A 24,504-nucleotide genomic window follows, 5' to 3' on the forward strand; every position below is an offset into this window, starting at 1 on the left:
ACCAAAGAGTAGCCCCCGCTCGCCACAACTAGAGAAAGCCCGCGCGCAGCAACGAAGACCCAACACAGCCAAAAATAACTTAATGATAAAAAAAATAGTTGGCTTAAGGATTTAAAAAAAAAAAAAAGAATTTAAACCGAGACTTTAAAAAAAATGTTTACTAATACATTTAATGAAAATAGTATTTTCTAAAACAAGTCAGAGATGAGTGGCGGGCTCTGTGCTCCATCCCTGTGCGATCGCACGCCCACAGCCTCGTGACTCTGCTGTGCACTCACGGTAGAGTGAACAGTGCAGTGTCGGGGTAATTACCAAAGTGGACCCTGAAAGGGTCTCCGGGACGCCCAGGCATGTCGCTGGCCTGGGCCACACTGAGAACTGCTACACTGCCTGCCAGGCGGCACAAGGAACACCTCTCTGATGTCGCCAACCATCACCATCATCATGTCCTCCATTGAAAACAAAACTTAATACTTGGTTCCTTCTTGTAACAACCTAGAAAAAAGGGAAGCAAGTAAAAACATGAGATCATACAGGAAGAAAAGTCACAAGCTGTACTATTAAAAATGATACGCCTTCAGTTTATATTACCCCTTTTTCTTGCAAAGCTCAGGTTTTTAGATGTATGAAATGTACTTAGAGTCTTCCCATAGGGCAGGGAGAAGCAGCAGCTGTAAGTCTTATTTATCCTGTGCTTGAAACGTGTGTGCAGATGAACGCTTTCTTAGAAACCCCAGGCCAGCAGATGCTTCCGGGAATGGAGAAATGGAGTTAGGTGGCTGCAGTCCTGGTGGAGTGAAAGAAATGCGGGTGGAGGACAGAAGAGCAGTGGTCCGAGCGGCCCTGTGGAGGCACCACTGCCGTCACCTGGGCAGGTGTGCCTCGCTGGGGCCTCGCCGCCCACATTACCCGCAGGTGAGCGTGCTTTCTCAGGGCGGAACCCTTCTGTGTGACTGCACCCCTGCTCACCTCCACGCACCCCATGACACGTTAAACACAAGCACTAGACAGTCTCCACGAGAGGCAGGTGGCGTGATGTGCTTCCTCACCCCACAAAAGCATCTCGCTGTAAGCTGTTCCTTAAATAATTCACTTGAAAGAAAAGTGCCTAAATTAAGGATGGCGAGAAGGCCACTGAGGACGGCGCTCTTTAACGCGGACAGTCCCACGTGGGCCGCGACTCCCGTGCGTGTCCCGTACCCCCAATCCAGCACTGCAGGTGCAACGACAGGCTTAAAGCGGCTTTGTAGAAGCAGACCGTGATTTTAAATGACCTTGCAGATGTTTTCACGGCTAGTTCATATGTCAAGAGATGGCTTAATTACCACTGGAAGAGAAGAACAGAGCGAAGTCCCCATCTTCCCGGGTCACACGAGTCGGGGAGAGAGAAGATGAAGGATCTGCAAACAGGAGCTGCTGTCTCTTCGCCCTGCTCCACCCCGACTCCGGTGCGGGTCCTTCTCCCAGACCCCCACGGGTCCTCTGTGGACACTGCCACACGGGGCCCGTCATCTCCCAGCCCAGTTCCTGACTGGACGCCAGCCACTGACGCCCCAGGACCTGAGAGGCCGCCCCAAAGCCCTGTCATCGCTGCCATTTCCAGCAGGACACCCTTGGCACCGCTTCCCGCGGAAGCTCCTAAACGGCGATCCTGATGCCCTCGGGCCTGTGGGGCTCGGCGTCCCCTCCCGCAGTCCTGAGGGTCACTCTGGGGCCCCTCGGGTACAAGGCACTGTGTCCCAAAGGCTCGCAGAGATGAGTGTAAAGCAGCCTTTCCAACAGATGCCCACAGGCTTTCTGAATGGTCCGTGTATCGAAGGCTGCCGCCAGGCACTGCTCACTCCTTTATTCCTCCCAGCCGTCCTGCCAGGGAAACACCGGTAGAACCCCATGTTTAGACATTTTCTTGAGATGAGGAAATGGAAGCTGACAGAGGTAAGCACCTTGTCCAAGCTCGAATAGCCAGACGTGGGAGGGCCACCCCACGCCCGAGACACGCTGTCCTCCAAAGGGTGGCCAAGCTGCGGGCAGTCTTGGTGAAGGTCACCGAGCCCCGCTTCCCCTCCTGACGGCTGCCGCGGCCTCAAGCAGAGGCCCCTCAGGGGTTACGGCAGATTGTAAGTTCAGGGGGGAGTGCCTTTGAGGAGCTGGCAAAAGCGATGGGACACAGGAACTCTAAGGTTTGCATACGTGTGGGGACGAGGGGAGCCTCCCCAGGGACCCGCCAGGGGACCGCAGCAGCACGAACTGCTCTCGGGGAGGCCGAGAGGGAGGCGCAGGCAGGTGCCCGGGCCGCCGTGGTCTCCGTGCGCGCTGCCGGCTGGCCGCAGGGCCAGCGGTGACCCGGAGGTGAGGGCCGCTCTGGCGATGATCCTGCTGTGGATCGGACCTCCGACCACGACAGGCCCCCTCCCAAGGGGGACCCCCCTGCCGAAGGGCTGCCGCAAGTAGTCTGACGAGGAATTCTGCAAGTAACGAGAGACTGGTCCACACTTCCACGCAAGGCAGGGCCCAGCGCGGCGCGGGCAGACCTCGGACGCCGTCCCTTCCTGCAGGGGTCACACGTGCACCGTGTCCCACCCAGGCCAACAGGCTCTGAAGCTCACTGAACTGTCCCCCCACTCCCTGTAGGGGGACACGGAGCAGCTACGGGGGGGACGCCAGGAGCATCTGCACTGCTGCCGCCTGGCTGGACAGAGGGTCCCTGTGAAGCCGGAGAGCTCCGAGGGGCCGCAGCCCGGCTGTCTCAGGGCTCTGTCCCTCCCTCCCGCACCATCTCAGCGGACTCAGTGACCCTCCCCCCCCACCCCCCGTCCCGAGGCCACGCCCCACCTCCACGGAGCACGTCTTCACCCGAAGCTGCTCTGTACCGTCCCGGGATCCTCTGCACCCACACAGCAACGGGCTTCCAGTCGGCTCTGCGGACACGTGGCTCTAAAGCATGACTCCAACCGTGGGCTCGACTGGAGATGAGGACCCCGTCCAGGACAGGGTGTGTCTGCTCTCTGCTCACCAGCCCAGCCCTCGTGCTGGTCCCCAGCAGATCCCTCACCGACTCAGCAAGTCCTTCTCCCACACCCTCCCGGGAGCCCGTCCTCCCCCGCTCTCCTCACCGAGGCCGCCTTCCCTCTGCCCAGGGAGGTGTGGTGCCGGCACCGGGCCCGGGCCATTTCCCTGCAGACGAGCTGGCGCAGGCCACGCAGGCTCTCCCTCCTCGGCGGCCCGGCTCCTTCCTCTCGGCCGGCTTCCCCGACCCAACCTGGCCGGTCAGCCCTCCTCGCTCCTCTGCTCCGCCCCGCCTGCCCGCCTCCTCGGGCGGCCGTCCTGACCGGCTCTGTGTCCGGGCTCGCACCCTGAACAGCACACTGATGGATAAACGCTTTCACTGTTACTCGGCCTCTCATCCTTCACAGACTTGTGCTCAGCCCCATTATTAGGACAGAGATTGTATCCTGCTCGTTTTTCTGCAGAAAGATTGCATAAGTGCCCAAACTAAATTTTATTCAACTGAATCAATGTACCACCCACTTAAAACATAAATTTGATCAAGAAAATGTTTTTCCCAAGTGTGGGTTTATTTCAAAATTATAAAGATTTATATATTATTTTTATTACATATAATTAGCAATTTTTAGCTTATAAAAAATTTCACATTTAAAGTTTTTATTTTAATAAGATATTTTTAAAATGTAGACATTTTAAAACCACCAAAAAAGCTGAATATATCTTGCAGCATAGGTTTACCCTTAAATATACACATCTCAGATGCTGTTTAGAAAAGATTAAAAAAACTGGCTAAAAATCATTTACAAGTGGCAATGATTAAAATCTCCTTATCTCTGGAAGAGCATCTTAATGAAACAAAATGAATTTAACATCACAAGCATTTAACAGTTTAATTGGCATGTAGTTTTTATCAGTATACAAAATGGTCTTAAATGGTCAGTGCAGTTGTTTTTTTGGAGTGATTACTGTATCAGGAAAAGTATACTTCACCAAAAACAGAACATCAGCTTTCAAATGGTCTTTTCAAAGAGTTTCTGATTTTAACTCAGCAAAGAAGAACAGCATTTAATTACTGCATCCCTGGTGAAAAAACAAAAGAGGAAAAACAATATAATAACCTGCCTCCAGAGTGAACTTGCAAAAAGATTCCTGCCGAGAGACAAATACACGATCACCTTTTCCCGTCAGAACTCAGCGGAACCCCCAGTACCTTTCCATAATTAAAACTTTGTTGAATATCACTTGAAATCAAGAACTGAGACATGGAAATAATTTGTTAGTTGCTAAAATGGTATTTATTTATTTCAAAATCTTAAACAACACATATGCTAATTTTATTATGAAGAAATAAATGTAAATACCCAAAACAACGAAAGTATTTTTAAAAAGAAACAATGAACTGGATTTTAAAAAGCAGAACGTTTATAACTGTGTCCCTAAGAATTCCAAAAAAATTCATGTGAAAAACCTCATTCGCCTTTCACATGTCTCTTCACAACAGTTAGTTTGAACTGTTGTTATATGAATACGGACTGCTAAGGCGAGCACCAACAGACTGGAGATGTACGGACAGACTGTATGCTGCTCTCAAGGGCAGGGCCCGACACTTCTGGGGAGGGTGGTCACTGCCCAGACGCCCTGCCCTGGCTGTGAGCTCCAGCTCTACTGCAGTGGACATCATTTGGGGCACCTTTTCCCCTCACTGAGAAACAGCAAGAGCTCTCCCAGCCAAGGTCCTGAGGACTGGCAAGTTACCTCTGCGCTCCTGTTCTAAGCCTGCTCTCCTTTAGTTGACCCTGCTTTGCTTTTTCTCCTTTTAGGTGTTCATCAAAAAGAATCATCCATTTGAAACTGAATAAAAATAGAACTGCTATCAATTTCCTTCACTGTTCGTATCAGGCATACAATTCTGCTGTTTTTCATATGCAACCTATGTTTCCAAATTTCACGAAGAAACAAAGCTGTGCCTCAACAGAATATTCCTCCAAATCTGTCAGATTTAAGACTGCAATTAAGTATTTGTTTTTTCCTCCATAATTAAATTAGTACATTTCTCTGAAAAGATACAAGAAAACAGCAATTACCTCTTGCTATACAAAGGGCAATTACCTCCTGACATACAGAATAAATATGTTTCTACTGGCTTAAAACAAACATTTCTATATCAGATTCATTTTTTCATTAACTTTCTTTTTTTTTTAAGTAGAATTTATTTTTGCTGAAGTCTCCATATCCTATTTACTGAATACTTGCAGTCGCGGAAGGATCTAGAATCTCTTGCCAAAATTCACTAACTGCAAATGTTCAGGTGGTAAATCAGAAGTACACTCCTAGCCTACCTGTTACATCTGTTCAACATGTTTTTTCTTGATATGGCAAGCTTCTATTCCACTCATTTAAAAAATAGTTTCCTTCTGGGAACAAAGTCAACCAAAATCAGCCTTTTAAATCACATTTTAATATGAAAATTACTAAAATTCACGTATCTGTGTAAAGAGCATTAGAGGAGCAGAAACAAGACAGAATTGAAACAAGCTCACCTTGCATACGGGATGTACGACAGACTATACCTGCAAGAAAAATTCAAGAACGTTGAAACTGAATGATGTTTTCCTTTTTGCCAAATGGCCATATTCTAACACCATAAAAAATGAAGCAGTAGACTATTGCACAGTGATTCTCAAAGTATGACCCTTGACGGCATACAGCATCACCGGGGAACTTGTTAAAAACGCAGATTCCTGCCCCCCCACACCTCCTGAATGAGAAACTGCGTCTCAGTAAGCAATGTGCTTTTAAAAAAACTCTGATTCTGATGCCTGCTGAAGCCTGCTGTAATAAAAAGCCTGTTGTATTACCCTTTTCAAGTTATTTTTTAAAAATAAAAACTATAAAATAACAGAATAAACTGCACTCTCCTTCAGGGATAAAGCAATCATTAAGTACAGATTAACAATAAAAAGCAACATATTAATAGAAAATAACAAAGATTTAAATTTTTCCACATTTCACTGAAAAAGAGTAAAACAACATCATAAGGTTCTTTTGTAACATGCAGAGAACTGCATTTAACATCTGTTGACATTCCATCAGCGGAAAGGTAGAAACAGCATCAAAACAAAGACTGGGGCTTCCCTGGTGGCGCAGCGGTTCAGAGTCTGCCTGCCGATGCAGGGGACACGGGTTCGTGCCCCAGTCCGGGAAGATCCCACATGCCGTGGAGCGGCTGGACCAGTGAGCCATGGCCGCTGAGCCTGCGCGTCCGGAGCCTCTGCTCCGCAACGGGAGAGGCCACAACAGGGAGAGGCCCACGTACCGCAAAAAAAACAAAAAACAAAAAACAAAAACCACTGATCTCAGATTGGGTGATATCAAAAAGGAGAAATTTAAAACAAAAAAGTCAGGAAGGGGTTTACTGACGATTGCAAGGAAGCAAACAAGACTGAGCTCTAAAGAAAAAGGAAAAACACTCGTAGAAATATTTTGTACGTGAAGAACACCTTTCTGGTCTGACGCGGGAGCGTGCAAGGAGGGCACATTCAACTCAGTCGTATTCGCTGGGCCGTCAGCCCAGGACCTGAACGTGGCCTGGGGAGGGAGCGATCAGGAAGGACGGTGTGACTGAACGCTCAGAGGGGAGGGCGCCTCAGGGAGAGGCAAGGGCAGAGCAGCCTCGCTGAGGAGTCGGCACCAGAACGAACTCACTCGGCAGGTGCTCAGCAATACCAGGCAGTGAGTGGTTCCCCGCCGTGCCCTCGGGCTCATCCTGTGGCTCGGCCTGGACCTCAGGGTTCGTGTGGCACCTCCTGCATTTCTGTTTCACACGTTAGAGAAGTGAACGCAGCCCTGTGTGCCTGGGCAAGCACAGCCCCCAACTCTCCTCAGCTCTCCCACATTTAGGCCCCCCAGGACACACTGCAGACCTCAGGCACCTGACCTCTCAGGAGGCCCTTCCCCTCCAAGGCACAGGCTTACCTGACCCGGTAAAATGCCAATGACCTTCCTAGGCTTACAGGCTCAGAACAAAATGCATGGCACTGCTTAGGAAATTTTAACTTTCTATTTAGTGTAAGACTTACCAGGTCATTGACAAGAACTGCAATATGCAGAATAATAAGGCCAGCCCCTTCTTATGCCACTGACAACAGCAAAGACAAAGAAATAATGAGTTAAACATTTTTTTAAAAAATATTTTTCACAAGCAAGTTCAGTTCCTCCCCTTCAAAAATATAAACGATAGCTCCAACTTGTTTCATTAAATCCTAGTATGACGAATTTAAGATTCAGGAGATCTGAGAATTACATATCTATAAATTGTATCTTCTTTCTAGAATCCTCTGATTCCATTTATTCAAATGCTGCTAAGTATATGGCATTAAACATTAATGAAATAAATGTGCACAGGCCGAAAATGTTAAATCTCTCTCATGTTAGGTCCTTTAAGTCAAGGTTAACCTTTCTAAAATACCCACTTGGTTATTAGATCTGTATCCTATGTGGAATTTACGTATCCTTCTCATTCACACTTGTTCATTTTCTTGAGTTATTTTTTGAACTAAAATTGTATTTTATTGTGATCTTCTGGAATAATGTAAGATAAAGTTTCCACAGCTGTTTTAAAATGATCTATTTTTAGAATTTCTTGTCCATCTTTATTTTAAATTTTTATTTATTTACTTTTTCACTTATTTTTAACCTACTGCTTATGAACAGACTGCTGGACCTTTCCAAACCAGAAATCAATTTTCCATAGGGAAATGCAAAGACTGTTTACGAAAACTCTTCTAAGTTGTCACTGGGAATGAGGCATTAAGTGCATTCTTGCATAACTGAAGTCCGGTCCTTAAATCATCCAAATTAAAAGCAGAACATTTTTGATGAACGTTTCTGCAGTGCGTCGTATGCCACCCCATCTTCTTTAAAGTGTGCAGTGTTCTTGGGAGCTCAAGAACCTCCTCAGACCCCTTTGGAGGTGGATAAGGAACAATAAGCAAATGTAATGAAGAATCAGGAGCATCGACGAGTAAACTGAATTGTAACAAAGTAACTTCTCTGAAGGCTAATGAGGAGCCGTTCACCTCATCCGTAAGTGGTGCAAGAATAATTTAAGTCCTTTTGTCCCTCTGTGTTAATCTGTTTGGGTTTGTTTTCCGGCCCTTTCTCCTCACTGTGTGGACACCCTGATGCTCACGATGCACCCCCCACCCTAGAGCCACAGCACAGCGAGGCTATCAGCACAGCTGACAGAGCACGCAGACCCTCAGCGAGGGCCTCTCACGGCCCTGGGCCTGAGAGAGGGGCCAGTCTGACCTGGACGCAAGCACGAGCTCACTTCTGTCTGTTTTAGGTGGCAGAATCCACTGCAAGCCTAGCTGTTAACTAGGTTTTAGGGACACCCAGTCTTTGGTGGGTTTTAAGAAACCAGACTTTGAGCTCCTTGGAAATGATGGTGCGATGACAGTCTACCTGGTGAGGGGCCACACAGTTAGTAGAAAACAGATATGGTTGAGGTAACTTACCCAAAGAGCAGCGCACAGGGTAAGTATGAAACACAACTACAGGAAAGGAAAGAAAAATCATCAATTTGAGCCTTTTCCAAAGCTTAACAAAAATGCATACACTATTCTGCATTCATTTGCATGGTAACACACTAGAGAACAAAATTAATGAGACCGCTTACTCTAGCTGTCCTTATATATTCCCTGAGTATTAAAGTCTGTGACTGCTGCAATATATATTCCTTGGTAAACTGAAAGCACGTAATAAATCACCCGTTGACTAAGCCAACAGAGAGACTGTTTCAAGAATGAATGAGAGTGACAGCAGCTGTTGTTATGGATTTATGAATGCTTGCGCTAATGTTTACTAATTCAAGCCGCCACCGCAGGACTCAGTACAACCGCTCCTGTACAGTAAGTTCTGTTTTACTTAGCTTTACAAAGCAACCTGTTATTATGATTTCACACAGAAAGACTGCACTGTCATTCCACAGCTATGTCCCCCAGAGGAGGCAGGGGAGAGACGAGGAGAGGCAGGGAAAGCAGTGGGGCAGGCGTGGAGACAGAGGCCTAGGTATTTGTGCAACAGTCCAACGGGGGAGCGACAAAGGCCAGGTGACAGGCCACCAAAATTAAGCCAACTCTCCCTGAGAAGCCTCACATGGACCCAGAAGTGACCCGTCTTCCAGGCCCACCCTCCAGAAAGTACACACAGGGGTCCATTAAGGTGCTCCATGGGGCCTGAAAATGAAATACATGCAGCTCTCATTTTCACGTGCAATACACAGAGCCACACTGTTAGAATACACAAAAGAAAACAGGATTCACCCAGCCAATCATTTTAGGTAATGCTACGAATCCAAACTCTTTAAACACACAGCCTGAAGAATGTGACTGTCACATTCAACAAGAGAATTATAACATTAGTACCTCACAAAGTAATGCAAAAAGAAAAAAAAAATTCGAAAAAAGTTTTTTAAAAGTATCATTATTTACTTACCAGCATAACAATCGTTGCAAGCAATCTCGTTGTTTCAAACATTTTCTTCAGTTGTTTCACGGGTCCCATTAAAAAGCATGTACTATTTGAAACAAATAAAAGAAATGAGAGAGGGAGCTATTAACTTGTCCGGCTGTGTAAAAATAAGTACTTTTAAGAAAAGAAATCCTATGTTAGTTTAATTAGAAAATCTCACTGAGTCTGTTGCATTTCTCCTTAACATTAGAAGGAAGCGTTACTCCTTTTGTCTTCTGAGGCACAGGAACGCCTGTCACAAATCACTCACAGTGCCGGTGAGCGCGACCGCTGAGCCGGTCCAGGCTGACAAGGCAGCCTGCTCTCCGTTGGTGCCAATTCAGCCACTGCTTCCTCACCTCTACGCACGTTCCCCGTCATAACGGGGAGAACAGCCCCACAAGCACTGTCTAAGGGCAAAAGTGTGCAACTGCGCCCTCAGGCCTCTTCCAGGCTGCGGTCTGAGGAGGGGCATCGGGGCGAGCCCAGGAGAGGGGACCGAGCTTGGCCACGGCTCACGCCTCTGCACTGGGCAGCACCTCTGATGCAGAACGTCCCTGAAGAGGCAGGAGCTCACCTCTGAAAGCTGAGAGCTCGTAAACGTGACAACTACGCTAACAGACATCAACTCCCCCAGAGATGCACCCAAGGCCCCCGGGGGGGACTCCCTGAGCGCCCAGTGCACAGTCCTCAGAGTCACTGCCACCGTGTGGCCCTGTCTGACTCCTGGGCCCGGCACTGCCACCCCCGATCTGCTTCCGCCGCTGGTCGGCTGGGCATCTGACGGTCCCCTCGCCGAGGCAGCTACAAGCCGGGGCTCCGGAGGACTCTCGGGTGGGAACCAGGCCTGGTCACCTCACTAGGCACCTCCCCGGGGAGTGACCCCCCCGCCCCATGCTACTACACCCTGCTATAAGATGGGCTGATAACAGTGCCCACCTCACAAATGGGGTGACAGACACAGAACACTTAGGATAGGGCCTGGCACACAGTAAGTACCTCCAAATGCTGGCTATTCCCACCATGAACACTCTATGATGGCAGCTGGCACACAGCAGGAGTCTAAGTATCTACTGAATGAATGTAAATTTTGAATTCACAGTATGTATAGATCTACAGAAATATATCCTATTAGAAAAGAAAATTTTGATAATGATAGCAAATGAAATATTTTGAGAAGCCAAACTTCTGTACATACCTGGCTAAGGCAGCAATATTTCCAAGGGTATAAAACACTGCAAAAAGCTTTATGCCACCAGGAAGCCACAGTAATCCAGTTCCCTGAGTTAAGATATTATAGTTATTTAAAAGTAATTTTACCACTGTAATAGATTAAAATATAAATGTGCTACTGTAGTAATAATAGAACAGTAATAATAGAATATACATATATTATAAAGTTTATGTATAAATGTGTTAATATATAGTCTCTATATAGTTTTTTAAAAAGTAGTTAATTTTCAATGTTATTTGCTAATTTGAATCTTCTGCCTATTTGCATATAAGTATATATAAATGAGCCATTACATAACTTTCTTTATACATCTGAGTAAATCTCACTCTACTTAAGTATTCTTTTTATAAATGGCAAGTCAAAAATCTAAATCCCATCTAAATCACTGACTGCAACTCCCCTAATACACACTGATCTTTCTTAAATGAAATTATTTTAACAATCCATAAACCCCCCAAAATATTAATCTCTGCATCTTTTTATTGATCTCTACCCCTTTATTTCAGGGGACTAAATATGTCCCATCAGAACAGTCCAGATAAAGTGGACTGCATGTTGGGACTAAATGGAATGATCAGTCTCACACAAAATAGAAATTACGGAGCAACATACAGCCTTAACGCACAAGAATAGAGAAGACGATGCCACTGGCGAAGCATATGGCAAACCATTTCAGCCTGGTGTTGAAACTGAGGGACGAGGCGTCCAGGACCTGAGGAAAGAAGGGGAATCAGAACGTGTTTTTAAATCATCACTTGCCGACCTGATGCTTTATACTACATTAAAGCAAAGCTTCATGTTAATATAGACAATGAATCTGTTTTACTCTGCACATTGTAGTCTTAAGAACATTACGATTCCATGGCCGTAAAGGGGAATATCAACAGGTCTGGGAATGAGACGGTCCTGAGGAGTCACTGTCAACTTTGCCAGGTGAGATAACAGCATTATTGTGTTATACGGTTTTAGAAAGCTCTCACCTGTTAGGGACAGGAGAAGCACTGATGTGGATGAAATGACATAAGCTATGGGGTACCTTATAAAATACTCATTGATTGAAAAGTAGGGGCAAGATGAAACAAGACGGGCAAAATGTTGACAGGTGTTGAGGTGGACTCATAGACACACACCTTCTCTCAACACCTCTATGTCCGAGGGCATCTGGGCAAAGTCCCTACACGCAGAGCCTGACACGGGGACTGTCCTGCCGGAAACTCTCTGGGGGCGGGGCGGGGGGGGAGCCCTCAGGCAAGGGAGGGCAGCTGGACAGAGAAGGGGAGGGACAAGTGAGGCCCTGCTTGCAGCTGGAGCTCAGTGAACACCATACCTCACTGTCTGTGCCGCTTGAGGCCAGGCCGCCCTTCTGGAACCCTCCTCCCAGCAGCTGGTGGCTGGCTGCAGGCAGAGGGCGGAGGGCCCAGGCTGCTGCAGGAGCTACAGCGTGAGCACAAGAGGACAGCTTGAGCTGCAGGGCGGCGGGCACGTCCGCCCAGTGACTGGGACCTGGGGAGCCCCCGCAGCGTCTACCACGGGGCACATCTGACAACCTCAGCTACAAGTCACGGAAGCCCTGGCGTCCTCACAACCGTTATTAGAAACGCACTTTGGAACGCACGCGAATCAACTGCAGGGGGACAACATCCCCGCATGTCACGTGGACTCCAACCAGATTATACAGGGCCGCACTCCACACACGTCACACTATGATGCGGCACACAGTAACGATTAAGCACACATTTCCTTTCACTGAAGTACAGTGTAACTGAAGTACTAACAATATTATTATATTATTTAAATATTACATTAGTTTCAGCTGTACAGCACAGTGATTCAATATTTTTATAAACTATATTCCCTTTAAGGTTACTACAAAATAACGGGGATATTTCCTTGTGCTGTACATCTCAGCTGCTTAGCTATTTTATACACACCAGTTTGTATCTCTTAATCCCCTCCTCCTATATTGCCCCTCCCCCTTCTCTCCCCACTGGTAACCACTAGTTTGTTCTCTGTATCTGTGAGTCTGCTTCTGTTCTGTTATACACATTTGTTTTATTTTTTAGATTCCACATATAAGCAATAACATACAGTATTTGCCTTTCTCTTCATTAAGCTTAATACTCTCTAGGTCCATCTACATTGCTGCAAATGGTAAGTACACATTTACATTACTAAGTACACCATTAAAACTCATTTTCCCAACAAGGCTGAAAAAGTATCAACAACAGATGTTTCAAGAAACTAGAAATATACAATAAGGATTTATATTCCAAAATTATTATTAACTTGCATTATCATATACTTAAAAGACCACATGCTTATAATGTATTTTCAAGAATAATGATGCAAAAATACAAAGTTTTATATGCAAAAGCTCAAAATTCCTTACCTCAATAGATTGATCTGTGAATCCTTATGCAGCATGAAAAGCAGATAAAAACAACTAAAGATTCTGTCAATGTAACATCCATCACTTTTGAACACATTTTAAATATTTTTTAAAATCTGCTTTAATCCACAGACATTCTTGTTTCCAGCAATGTCATCTGTTTATACTAAAACTGATCACTGTTTTTTAAACAAAGAATGAACCTGCCTATAAAAACATCTAAATTTCATTTTTATCTGATTAGGTAGAATACACATAGAACAGAATAAACCCTGAAGACTGCGTATCGCACCGGGAATCTACTGGTTTGTAAAAAAGGAGAAACGGTACCCTAAGTAAGCAGGGTTTCTAAGTGGTCAGTGCGAATACACGATGACGTGAGGACTTATGAGAGTGGAAGAAGCATCTGTTTTTACTTCCTTTACAAGTTTCAATCACCCCATTGTTCTTAAGTTCAACTCAGTATTAAGCAGAGTCATTTGTATAAATAGTAGATATTTTTCCTCTCATTACCATCAGCCAAGTGATCTTTAAATCAAAACATGTAACAAATTCTTTCCATTTGTAAATTTGGAATATTTGATCCACAAGCAAATGACTTGTTGCAAGCCCCTCAGATTGCCCAGGATACAGAAACAAATCACAGATTCCCTAACTCCCAATTGGGAAAATGATACAGTGCCCACCATGCAAGAAAACCAGGCACTGCCCTGTCCATGAGGGAGACGGAGGGAGCCCTGACCCCGCAGACCCGCGTTAACATGTGCTTGTAGGTGTGACGTGCTTGTCCAACGGGATCAGGAAGGAGCCCACCAAAACCAGCAACTATTCTGATCTTGTAAATTTAGTCTTAGCAAAGAAACACACATTGAAGTGGCCACCAGTTATTTTACTTATTTGTTATCAAAGGAAGAGGAAGCCAAGAATAAACCTCGTGAGAGCAGGAGCGACTCTCCCATTCGCCGGTGCCCTCTTCCTGCTGCAATAAATCAACCTCACCTGGAACCAGAACTTATTAAAAAAAAAAAGTTGAAAACAATGGAGGAAAACGTCTTCACCACAGCACCAACATTACAGGTGAATGAATGAACCCATGGCACAGATACGAGCTGCCTTCCTAGGGGATGGAGAAGCCGGGAGAAGGACACCATCACAAGGGAACAGCGTGGGCACCTGGGCCTGGCTCCCGGGCCACCACCACTCGAATAAAGGCAACCACCGCATACATGCAATTCCTAGAACTGCTCCTCCAGAGACAGTGGTGGACGATGAGATAAAGACGAGAGGACAGTGAGCACAGAAGCAGGCGCCCACGGCCCCTCCAGTGCGGTCCTGACCCACCTCCCCAGGGGTCCCCTCCCCTACTCAGAGGCTCCTCATCGCCGTCACCCACCGCTCTCCCAGGCATCCTCTCTCATTCAGCAGCCCCGACCACAGGTCCTGCCCCAGATCCTAGCAGAGTCTCGGGTGCTTTCTACATGCACGTTGACAGCCCAGCCTTTCTGTTCCTCACTCTCTCCTCTCCGACAGCCTCTGCTCTCCCCTCCACTCAGAGACCCTGGGACTCGCACTCCCCGAAATCACTCCAAGTCCAGGCCACACTGCTCTCCAGCTGCGACATCCTCCCCAGGGCACTGATTCAAGGGCTCCTGCCTGGATGCTTCGCAGCCTCTCGGGCCCCTTTATCCCCTCCTTTACTTCAATACAAAAGCGCAAGTTCCCTTTCTGCTCTATCCACCAGCAAAACCCTGGCATGACTCAAGCCCTCCTTCCTCTTCCTCTGGGTGGAGTCACACGGACCTGCCTTCTCACTGTCACCCCCTGACCCTGCCAACCCACCTCCATTTCAACCTCCAGTTCCTGCCCTGGCACCTCCCCAGTCAGCAGACACACTGCCTCTATTTCCCACAAAACACGGAAGCCCCGTGGGGATGCCCTGCACCGCTTGCTGTTGCCAAACACCAAGCTCACCCTAGGAACACTCACCCTCCCTTCCTGGCCCCGGACCACAGCACAGGGGCAAAGGCCAACGTGGCCGCCCTGCTTCAGAGGCCAAGCCCCCTGACATCCCAGGGAACCGACACAGCTGGCTTTTCTCCCCGTGTACAACAGTGAACCACATTCTTGCGGAGACCCCCTTCCATCAACCTGTGAACACGCGTAAGCCTCTTCCATCTTAAACAGACAAAAAGCCTGACTTCACCCTCCAGCCTCTGCTCAGTCAGTCATTCACTGATTCACTCAACAAATACCTACTGGGTACTCCTGGGTGCTAAGTGCGGGGTGAGGGCCTGGCTCTTGGTTAAAAGGCGCGGCGGGGGGGCCTTCCCTGGTGGCGCAGTGGTTGGGAGTCCGCCTGCCAATGCAGGGGACACGGGTTCGTGCCCCGGTCCGGGAAGATCCCACGTGCCACGGAGCGGCCGGGCCCGTGAGCCATGGCCGCTGAGCCTGCGCGTCCGGAGCCTGTGCTCCGCAACGAGAGAGGCCACAGCAGTGAGAGGCCCGCGTACCGCAAAAAAAAAAAAAAAAAAAAAAAGGCATGTGGGGGAAGCTGCCGGGCCCACAGCCCCTGAGAGGAGCTGCAGGCAAGGACAGCGGCTGGTCCTGCCCTTTCACCTCCCTGCACCCCCAGCCCCGAGGCTCTTTGTCTGAGGCCCTTAGGAGAGCTCCCTGTCCAACAGGGGACACACTCCTCCTGACTCATCCCCCTCAGCCCTCCCAATCACCCTCCTCCCCCGACCTCAGAGTCCATAAAACTGCCTGACTCCAGGCCTTCGCTGCCCCATCAGACCCCAGATCACCACCCCGTCCCTGGTTTTAGCCCCGGGCTGGTTACATCGCAGGAAGTGATCTGCGGGTGAACTAGCCCCTTCATTTGTGGCTCTGCTTGAGCTGCTGAGCTTGTCTCTGCCAGGACCTGGCCTTCTCCAGGTTCCCAGTCTCCTGAGCTCCTCACTGAAAGCTCCAGAGGTCAAACCCTGGGCCTTCTTCCTTTTCTACTTACCCACAATCCCTTGGTTATCTCAAGTACTTCCTCCCATGAGCTCTAGAACCTGCGCTCAGATGCTAGCTGGCATCTCACTCAACATCCAGATGACCCCCCAACGTGCGCCTTCCATGTCCCAGTCAAGGGCGACTCCATCTCTCCAGCGGCTCAGGTCAAAACCAGAGGCACCCGGGCCCCTCCAGCAGCACTCTCACACCCAACCCCTCAGCTCTGCACTCGGACCATTTACAGAGGCTGGCCACTCTCACTTTAAGCCACCGTCACTCCCACCTCCCTGACCCAGGTCTCTTCCCAGGACCACTACCCTAGCCCTCTGACCAGGCTCCAGCTGCCACTCTTGCCCCTGCAGTCTGTTCTCCACAGACCAGCCAGGGCGACCCTTTAAAATCCAAGGCAGTCACATGCCCGCTCTGCTCAAAACCCAACAGCTCCTCAGCACGCTCAGAGTAAAGGCTGAAGTCCTTACTGTGTCCTGCAACACCCCACATGACCTGGAGCCCACCTCCCACCTTCCCGCTTCCCTGGCCCTTGGCTCCAGACACCCTGAGGCCTCTTTACGGGTCTTGAACGTGCTGAGCCTGTTCTCAGGATCTATATTTGCATGAGTTGGGAGATATTTACTTGTACAGGTTACCCAGATATCCCAGTGCTCTTCAGATCTATGCTGTAATGTCACCCTAACAGACACATCTTCCCTGACCATCCAACACAACAAGATGATCCCAACCTCATCCACCTGCTTTACCTTCTTCCATGGCACTTATCACTGGCTGACATACTTTTATATTTACTTGTTTATTAACTGTTTTCCCCAATTAAAATGTAAGTTCCATGTAGGGGAGGCCTTTCTTTTGGTCACTGTTATAACACCAGCATCTTGAACAGAGCCAAACATATGCAGGCGCCAAAATATTTGTTGAATGAATAAATGATCACCTCTTCTGAACTCAATGCACTTGTCCATTCCAGTCAATCACTCCAATCTTTGGTCAATGACTTCTCTACATAAGTTTTCTCCCCTCTAGAGAGTGGGCTCAAGAGAAGTGGCACCACCACCTTCACGCCCCCAAGGTTTAGAGCAGCTCCGTCTAACAGGACTTTCTGCAATGGAATGCCCCAAGCATGTACTGTCCTATGCATCAGCCACTAACTTACTTGCCCACCCAGCACCTAAAACGTGGTTGGTATGGCTGAGAAAGGAATTTTAAATTTTATTTAACTTAAATTTAAATAGCCGCATGTCGCTAGGGCTACTGTTTGTATAGCACAGACCTAAAGCATAACGTGAAGCATAAAACAGTGGTTTAATAAATGAGCTGGGGGCTTCCCTGATGGCACAGTGGTTAAGAATCCGCCTGCCAATGCAGGGGACACAGGTTCGATCCCTGGTCTGGGAAGATCCCACATGCCACAGAGCAACTAAGCCCGTGCACCACAACTACTGAGCCTGCGCTCTAGAACCCGTGAGCCACAACTACTGAGCCCGCGAGCCACAACTAATGAGCCCGCACACCACAACTACTGAGCCCACGTGCCACAACTACTGAAGCCCGCGCGCCTAGAGCCCATGCTCAACAAGAGAAACCACCACAATGAGGAGCCCGCACACTGCAAAGAGGAGTAGTCCCGCTCGCCACAACTAGAGAAAGCCCGTGCGCAGCAAAGAAGACCCCACGCAGCCAAAAATAAAATAAAATAAATAAATTTATAAAACAATTAAAATAAAATAAAATAAATAAATGAGCTGGGTAAGCCACTGCTGCCTAATGGACGTTTCTCATATTACCATTTATGGGTTCTTGTATTACCATTACGATTCGCCAAACTGGTTAGAGCAGATGCCTGGCTTTCAGTCTCTGAACCCTCACAGACTAGTCCAGAATCCTGTTCACAAGAGGTGCTGTTTATAACAAGGAAGGAAGTTAGGACAAGAGAAGGGACAAATAAAAGGTTCTTATGTAATACCGTTTCATTTTAAATGTTCCACTTCTGTGACAGGCAGGCAAGAATTTGTCTGCATGCAAATGACAAAGATACTTACAAAGCAGTTCCTCCTGCACTATTTTTATCCCTCTTTTTAAAGGAAGTAACCCTTTTCAAGTCTCGTGGGTCAAGTACGCAGACAAGGATTGTTTTTTAAAAAAACCGCTTATGAGGGCTCAACTGACAACTTTTCATTCAGTATTATTTCACTTCTCAATGACCTGTGTTTTTTTTTTTTTCTCCCTCCAGTCTCCCTCCTTCCAAAAAACATACACTCACAACACCTCACTTAATTCCAGGGTCTAACAGATGCAACGAAGCTTTAAGATTTCAGCTTATGCAGCTGGCAGGACGAGTACCCGCACAGCTACTGCGCTGCCAGCCCGAGTTCAAAGTCCACACCAGGCGCAGAAAACCAAGCGGAGGCTGGGGGAGAGCAGCGTGGGGGCAAATGGGTTATTTGGGAAAGGAAGACATGCAGCGAAGTACGTTCCTGAGAGTCGCAAGGCCAAATTGGGGGTGGGGGGGGTCTCAAAGTGAGCTTCTGTAGACTACATGGAAACCTGGAAAGCGCCCCAAGTTCTTCCCGGGAGGCCCGTGGCGCCCTCCCGCATCACCTCTGCAGGTAGAAGCGGCCCGCTGCCCACGCTCCGCGGCCCCGCCCCAACACACGTTCACCCCAGAGGCCGGAGGCAGGCTCCCTACCTGTGCAGTCAGGCCCTGCTCCTCGTCGTCCTGGCCGCTCAGGACTCGCCGAAGCTTATCCATGGCCCTGCTCCTGGGCCGCAACGGCCCTTCTCGCCCGCCGAGAAACCCGAAACCGGAAACTCTTGGGGTCGACCGGAAGTCCGGGTAGCCCGCTTCCGGCACGTCGGCGCGGCCCTTGCGGCCCCCGTAGCAGCGTGCGCATGCGCGTCGGGTTCCGCCGCTGGCCTGTGTGGGCCCTGTGGCCGCAGGCGGGGGTGTGTGGGGTATGGCGTCCACATTGTGCTAGCTGCTCGCCGGCCCGCGGGGTGGAAGCTGTCAGGGAAGGACGCGGAGAGCCGCGGTCTCCCGCGCTCGGGTTCAGCAGTCGCTGCCTCCGACCTCCGGGAGTCGGGACCCAGAGGTGCGCACAGCCGTTGCTTGTTGGATGAACAGACCCACGAACGCGGATCCTCACGAGTGTCCTCGAAGCCGCGTGCCTTGGGCCCACGTCCAGGCCTGCGGACCCGGGCTCCAGTGCCGGGACTAGAAGTCTAGGTCTGCAGACTCAGGTCCAGTACTGAGGCCCCATGCCCTAGACCCGCTTCCAGGCCCGACAGAAGAAGGCTGGGGCCCTTGTGCCAATACTGGCAGGGATTCCGTTCTAAACTGCCGTTCGCCGAGTATCTCCGCTCGAAGGGAGTCCGGGAACAAGGGGCAGGCTTTGGGCGCTGGTGGTGTAACAGGGAAGAGCTAAATCCGACTCCCTGTTCCGTCTGTTTCTTTGATTTCAGCCTTTGTTTTTCGTCGCTTTTGTTGGTGTAATCATATACATATATTATGGCCTGCCCCAGGGAACCCTGCCCCTCTGCCTGAATGTTAAACTAAAGAGCCTCTCTTCGTTTCCCAGGGAGACAGTCTTACCCCGCCCACCTGTAGATGGCTGCCAAAAAGAAAAAAAAAAAAGACATTAACACATCCCCTCACTCAGGCTGGCAGTTCCAGGGAATATTTGCAAAACGTATGGCCTTTTTACTTTGCTTCCTCGTCTCTAACCCCTTTCTGTGCTATAAAAGAAGCTGGCATCCAAACCCCGATAAGGTGGTTTATCGGAGACACGAGTCAGCCGTCTCCTCAGTCTGCCGGTAGTGACTTATTTTCTCTCTTATTCTCTACCTTGCTAAGGAGAGATGAGAAACTAGGGCTTCCTGTACAGTGTGAATTCCAGAGAATCCAGGAGTTTTCCATAAATACACTCCTGCTTTCCAGTTTGGTGTGATCGTGATGAAATGCCTGCTGTTCTGTTTTATTACATCACCTACTCCGTTCCTTCCCTAAAATGTAACAATTAAAAGGTGGAGCCCCAAAGGCTTTTATTGCCCATCCTTACTGCCTTCAGTAGAATTTTATCTAATCTCAATGAGATAGAAAACACATGGTAAGACCCCTAGAAACACAGATGATACACTTGCTCTGATAAAACAGTCCAATGTCCAGCATCTTTTAGGTGGAAAATACTTATATTTGGCCTGTTTATACTGAAGTGTGAGATCCTATTCTTTTGTCCTTAACTTAAAAAGATCAGAAAATGGAGCGGAAAAAATGCTATGAAATAATAAACCTGTGTGCTTCTATAATAAGAGTACATCTATACATTCCCTAAATTTTTTCCTTTTGAAGTATAGTAACTTTAGTTTTGCGTATGCAAAAAGACGAAACAAACTGATACCTCTACTAATGGGGAGAAAGCTTTCCAAGGATATGTGAGGTTGAGCCATGGAATTTGCCAGTGTCCAATTGTGTTTAACCTAAAAAGGGCAATTTCATAATTTTCAACCTGTACCTGGGTGTAAGAAATTTTACTTAGAAAAGAATATTGAAGATTTAAGAATATGATTTGGGCCTTTTCACTTCTCATGCCCTATGAGCCAAGCTTCGTTTCCTAAAAAATACCACACAAAATTTACTGAAGCCATAAGCCAATGGAGATAATTGAATAAGAGTCTAGGCTCCATAGTCAGACTGCCTGGGTTAGAATCCTGGCTCCCCCGTTTTGTAGCTGTGACGTTTGGGGCAAGTCAACCTAAACTCCTGTTTCACTTTCTGATATGCGAAAATCAAGGTGATAATAGTGCCTACCTTGCAGGGTTGTTATGAGGATTAAATAATACATCAATCGACCAGCATCATTCAGGGGTTCTATATTACAAATTCACCTACATGCCAAAATTTATTTGTAACCCCGAGATCAATACTTGCAAGCACTTTCGCAGTCACTCAGGACATGTGCAGAACAGTGAAAAGTCAGACACCCAACACTCACCATCACGGCTGGGGTGGAACAAGGCCGTGATGTGCCTTCCTGTTTCAACACATACTGCAAACAGGCGCCGTTTTTGCGGTCTGCTTAGTGCTACATTTTTTCACATACTTGTGCCTTTTCTTGGTGATCTCACTGTTTAAAATAGCCCCCAAGCCTAGTGCTGAAGTGCTGTCTAGGGTCCTAAGCACAAGAAGGTATGGAAAAAAAGTATGTGTTAGAGAAGCTTCATTCAGGCTGTTGTACGCTGATGTCTGTGAGTTCCACATTAATGAATAATACATACTGAATACGAAGTTTTTAAACAGAATCACTTCAGACAAGGTTATGGGTTGATCAGTTGAGGAACGCGCAGTCAGAGGCTCGCAGGACCCCGACCCGTGTCTGCAGGAGTGGGGCCTCAGTCTTCGTAAACCAGTGTTTGCAGCGACTTTATCAGACGTAACCTGCAGATGACAAGGATTGACTATAGGTGTAAGGACGGGGCCTACCACATGCCAAGTGCTGAACAAATGCTGGGTTTTGTGATTCTAACCATCACTGTTGTTTCATCGTGTCTAATGTCTGCTCTGGGTCCCTGTCTCCCTTCCCATCTGTGAAAGGAAAATCTAAATGGAGTCATTATTGCTCAGAGAGCTCTGTGACCTGGAACCAGGAAGCCACGGAGGAAGGTGACGTGCATGCCTCAGCCTGGATGGACTCTGACCTTTTGACCTGATGAAGTTGTCCAGAGCACCTGCCAGAAAGGCAAGATACTTATCGGACCCTTACCCTAAAATAACTTGAGACAGTCTATCTACTTATTGGACCCCTGCCCTAAAACAACTGACGATGCCTTAAGGGCAAATCTTCTCTCACTTGCGACTGTCAATCACGGTTCTTGCCAGGCAACCTTTAACAGCCTCCTGGCTTGTTTTCTTTTTTCCTGGCTTTGTGTCTTCAGAAGCCCCTGATCCTTTCTCTTCCTTGGAACACTCCTTTGGGGTTGCCCTGAATCTGTCTCCCAGACTGCAATTCTTACGACCCCAAATAGATTCTTCCTATTTGCACCCTGCATTTTTTTTTTTTTTTTTTTTTTTTTTTGTCTGACACATCCTAGTGAACGGTCTGTAAGGAAGCCCGAAGTTAGCTTGTACTTCGTGCCCAGAATCCTAGAACAAAAGCCGGGAGCTTCCTACTTCCTTCCTCTTCCTGCTTCTCAGCCACAGGGCTTTCCAGAGGCAATGGCCTATCCAAACATGAGGCAGCCGGACAAGCAGGAGGTGGTCCCAAGTGGTGAGATGCAAAGCTTGAGAACATCTTTCCTGGGCCCTGAGATGAGAGTCCCCGCTTCCTTCCAGGCCCGCCAGAGGGGGGTCTCCGCACCTGCGATGGTCCCTCCTCCCTCCTCCCTCCACCCACCCTCCCTCTGTCCCTTCACCAGCCCGCAGGGGAGCCCGAGTGAAGGAAGCAACAACAAGTTCCAGCAGAGCCCTCGGTCAGGGAAGCTGAGGTCCCCCCGGGAGACATGTGGTCCTTTCCGGAGGCAAGCCCAGGGCCAGCCCACCCCCCAGAGGCCACTCCATCCCACGTCAAGACCTCTGCCCCCAAGGGGCCCCACGCACAAACCAGCACCCCTTCACCAGCTGACTGTGGTGAAAGAGGCTGGGTTCCCAGAGGGGCCTTAGGAGAGGTAACACCTGGTGAGCCTCTGCGGGAACCCTTCCCCATGGAAACATTTTAAGCATTTTGAAACAAAGACAATACAAAACATCTCAAGTTTCCTATTCCCATTTCTTAAGTTTCATACAGTACTTTGTAGAAAAATGTATCAGACACTCTCCAGTGACAATTCAGGTAGGAAATTACACTGGAATCTGAGCCCCTGAGCAGCTAGAAGGGCCTTAGAAAGAGTGCAGCAGCCATGAGTTGGGAGAGAGCTGGTGACAGTTCATCATGGGCCCTTGACTGTCTCATAAGCTTGCCTTAATCCCTTCTCTGGACATGATAGCAAAGCTGGGCACAAAATGCAACACAATAGCTTTTCTTCCTTGAGGACTGAGGCCCCAGAATGCTTTGTGAGTGAACCAAGTCGGTTGCCCGTTAAGGCCGTGAGGCTGCCCCAGGCAGAGGGTGGGGACCAGCTGTCATTGTGCAGGGGTGGGGATGGAGAGACCTTCATTCCTTTCTGCCTCCCGACCACACCCCTGGAAACAAAGCGAGCGCCCTGACAAGCCCTGCCATAAGGGCGACACTCAGAGTGTCCCGCTGGAACAGGAGGTGGGCGCCGTCGCCACGCTCCCGGGTCAGCAGGGCCCCTGAGATGATCGCCAGACCGCTCCCGCACCCAGGGGAAGGCAGACGGGCGGGCAAACAGCATGTGGTTTGGCAGCGCCACTGTCCCAGGACGCACACGGCACAGAAGTGGCCGACGTCAGCTCCAGCCAAACCCTCGTCTGGCCCCGCAGCCGGCCGTTCTCCACACGTGGCGTGGAGGTCATTGTAAATCTATTCATCTCACTCCTCTGCTGAAAAACCTCCAAGGACTCCACTCCAGCCCCAGAGTAAAGGGCACTATCGTGATAACAAAGGGCAGGGTAGATTAGAGAAACGCACAGAGCTGGTCCTGACCCAGCCCCGGCTCTTCTCTCCAGCCTCACACATCACCACATCTTTCTTTCCACAACACATACAGGGGCACACGTACGTGCATGCCTGCATGCACACCATGTAAACACACGTGGAGACCCACCTGTTTAGCCAGGCCTCCGTGCTCAGCGTCTGCGGCATCCACAGGCCTGTTCTCGTTGCTTGAAATCTTGCCTCCCATGTCCCCCAAGGCCCACCCCCAACTCCTCCAAACTTCCTTTCTTGGCCAATGCCCACTTGACCTCTGGGTCTCCTCCTCGGGGGAGCCCTCCCGGACCTTTTACGACGTGGCCAGGGGTCCGAGCCCAGAGCCCTCCTCATGCTCTGTCCATCCCTAAGCAGGGTCACCAGTCTCTCCCCAGCTTTGCCTGGCCGAGGTCGGTCATCCCGCTAGACTGCCTCGTGTCCAGACCCCACCCCGTGATGGAAGCTCAGAGGATGTTTATAGAATGAATACATGAGTAACAGTAACGAGAGCATGTTTAAAGGATCTGAGACATAATTTGCCTCAATACGACGTCTAAAGTTCATTGTAGGGGTGAAAGTAAATCTAGGTGTCAATAAATGAACAGTTATGTGTTGAGCATGTTCTGTGTGTAGCTGTCCCTTCAGCGGGCTGGCGAGGTCTAGAAAGATACAGCTGAGCGTTCAAACGGCCCAGATAAGCCAGGCGTTTCTTCCACCGTGGGTGCTCACGGGGCCTCCCTCCACTACTGAGGAGGAGAAGGTCCAACCTTTGC

General features: G+C 48.7%; 1 protein-coding gene across 1 annotated transcript; it reads right to left on the reverse strand.

Annotated features, from left to right (window-relative positions):
* Positions 1 to 3,498: 3,498 nt before the first annotated feature.
* SFT2D1 (SFT2 domain containing 1) lies at positions 3,499 to 18,961 on the reverse strand. The gene is made up of 8 exons (XM_082669238.1): positions 18,838 to 18,961; positions 11,379 to 11,465; positions 10,718 to 10,800; positions 9,505 to 9,586; positions 8,526 to 8,561; positions 7,086 to 7,144; positions 5,547 to 5,576; positions 3,499 to 4,086 (listed from the first exon to the last, which is right to left on the reverse strand). The coding sequence occupies exons 1-8, from the start codon at positions 18,898 to 18,900 to the stop codon at positions 4,047 to 4,049; spliced, it is 480 nt and encodes a 159-aa protein (XP_082525364.1). The 5' UTR covers positions 18,901 to 18,961; the 3' UTR covers positions 3,499 to 4,046.
* Between the last annotated feature and the right edge of the window lie 5,543 nt (positions 18,962 to 24,504).

This window comes from Grampus griseus (genome assembly GCF_964374135.1).
Source record: "Grampus griseus genome assembly, chromosome: 13".
Lineage (NCBI taxonomy): Eukaryota > Metazoa > Chordata > Mammalia > Artiodactyla > Delphinidae > Grampus > Grampus griseus.

Excerpts from the sequence above, each read along its gene's own strand:
- SFT2D1 (XM_082669238.1), bottom strand. The coding sequence starts at position 18,900 with ATGGATAAGCTTCGGCGAGTCCTGAGCGGCCAGGACGACGAGGAGCAG. Across the intron at positions 10,801-11,378 it reads GCATCGTCTTCTCTATTCTT|GGAACTGGATTACTGTGGCT; the intron begins GTGCGTTAAGGC and ends ATCTTAACTCAG. Across the intron at positions 5,577-7,085 it reads CAGTTCTTGTCAATGACCTG|GTATAGTCTGTCGTACATCC; the intron begins GTAAGTCTTACA and ends TTTTTCTTGCAG.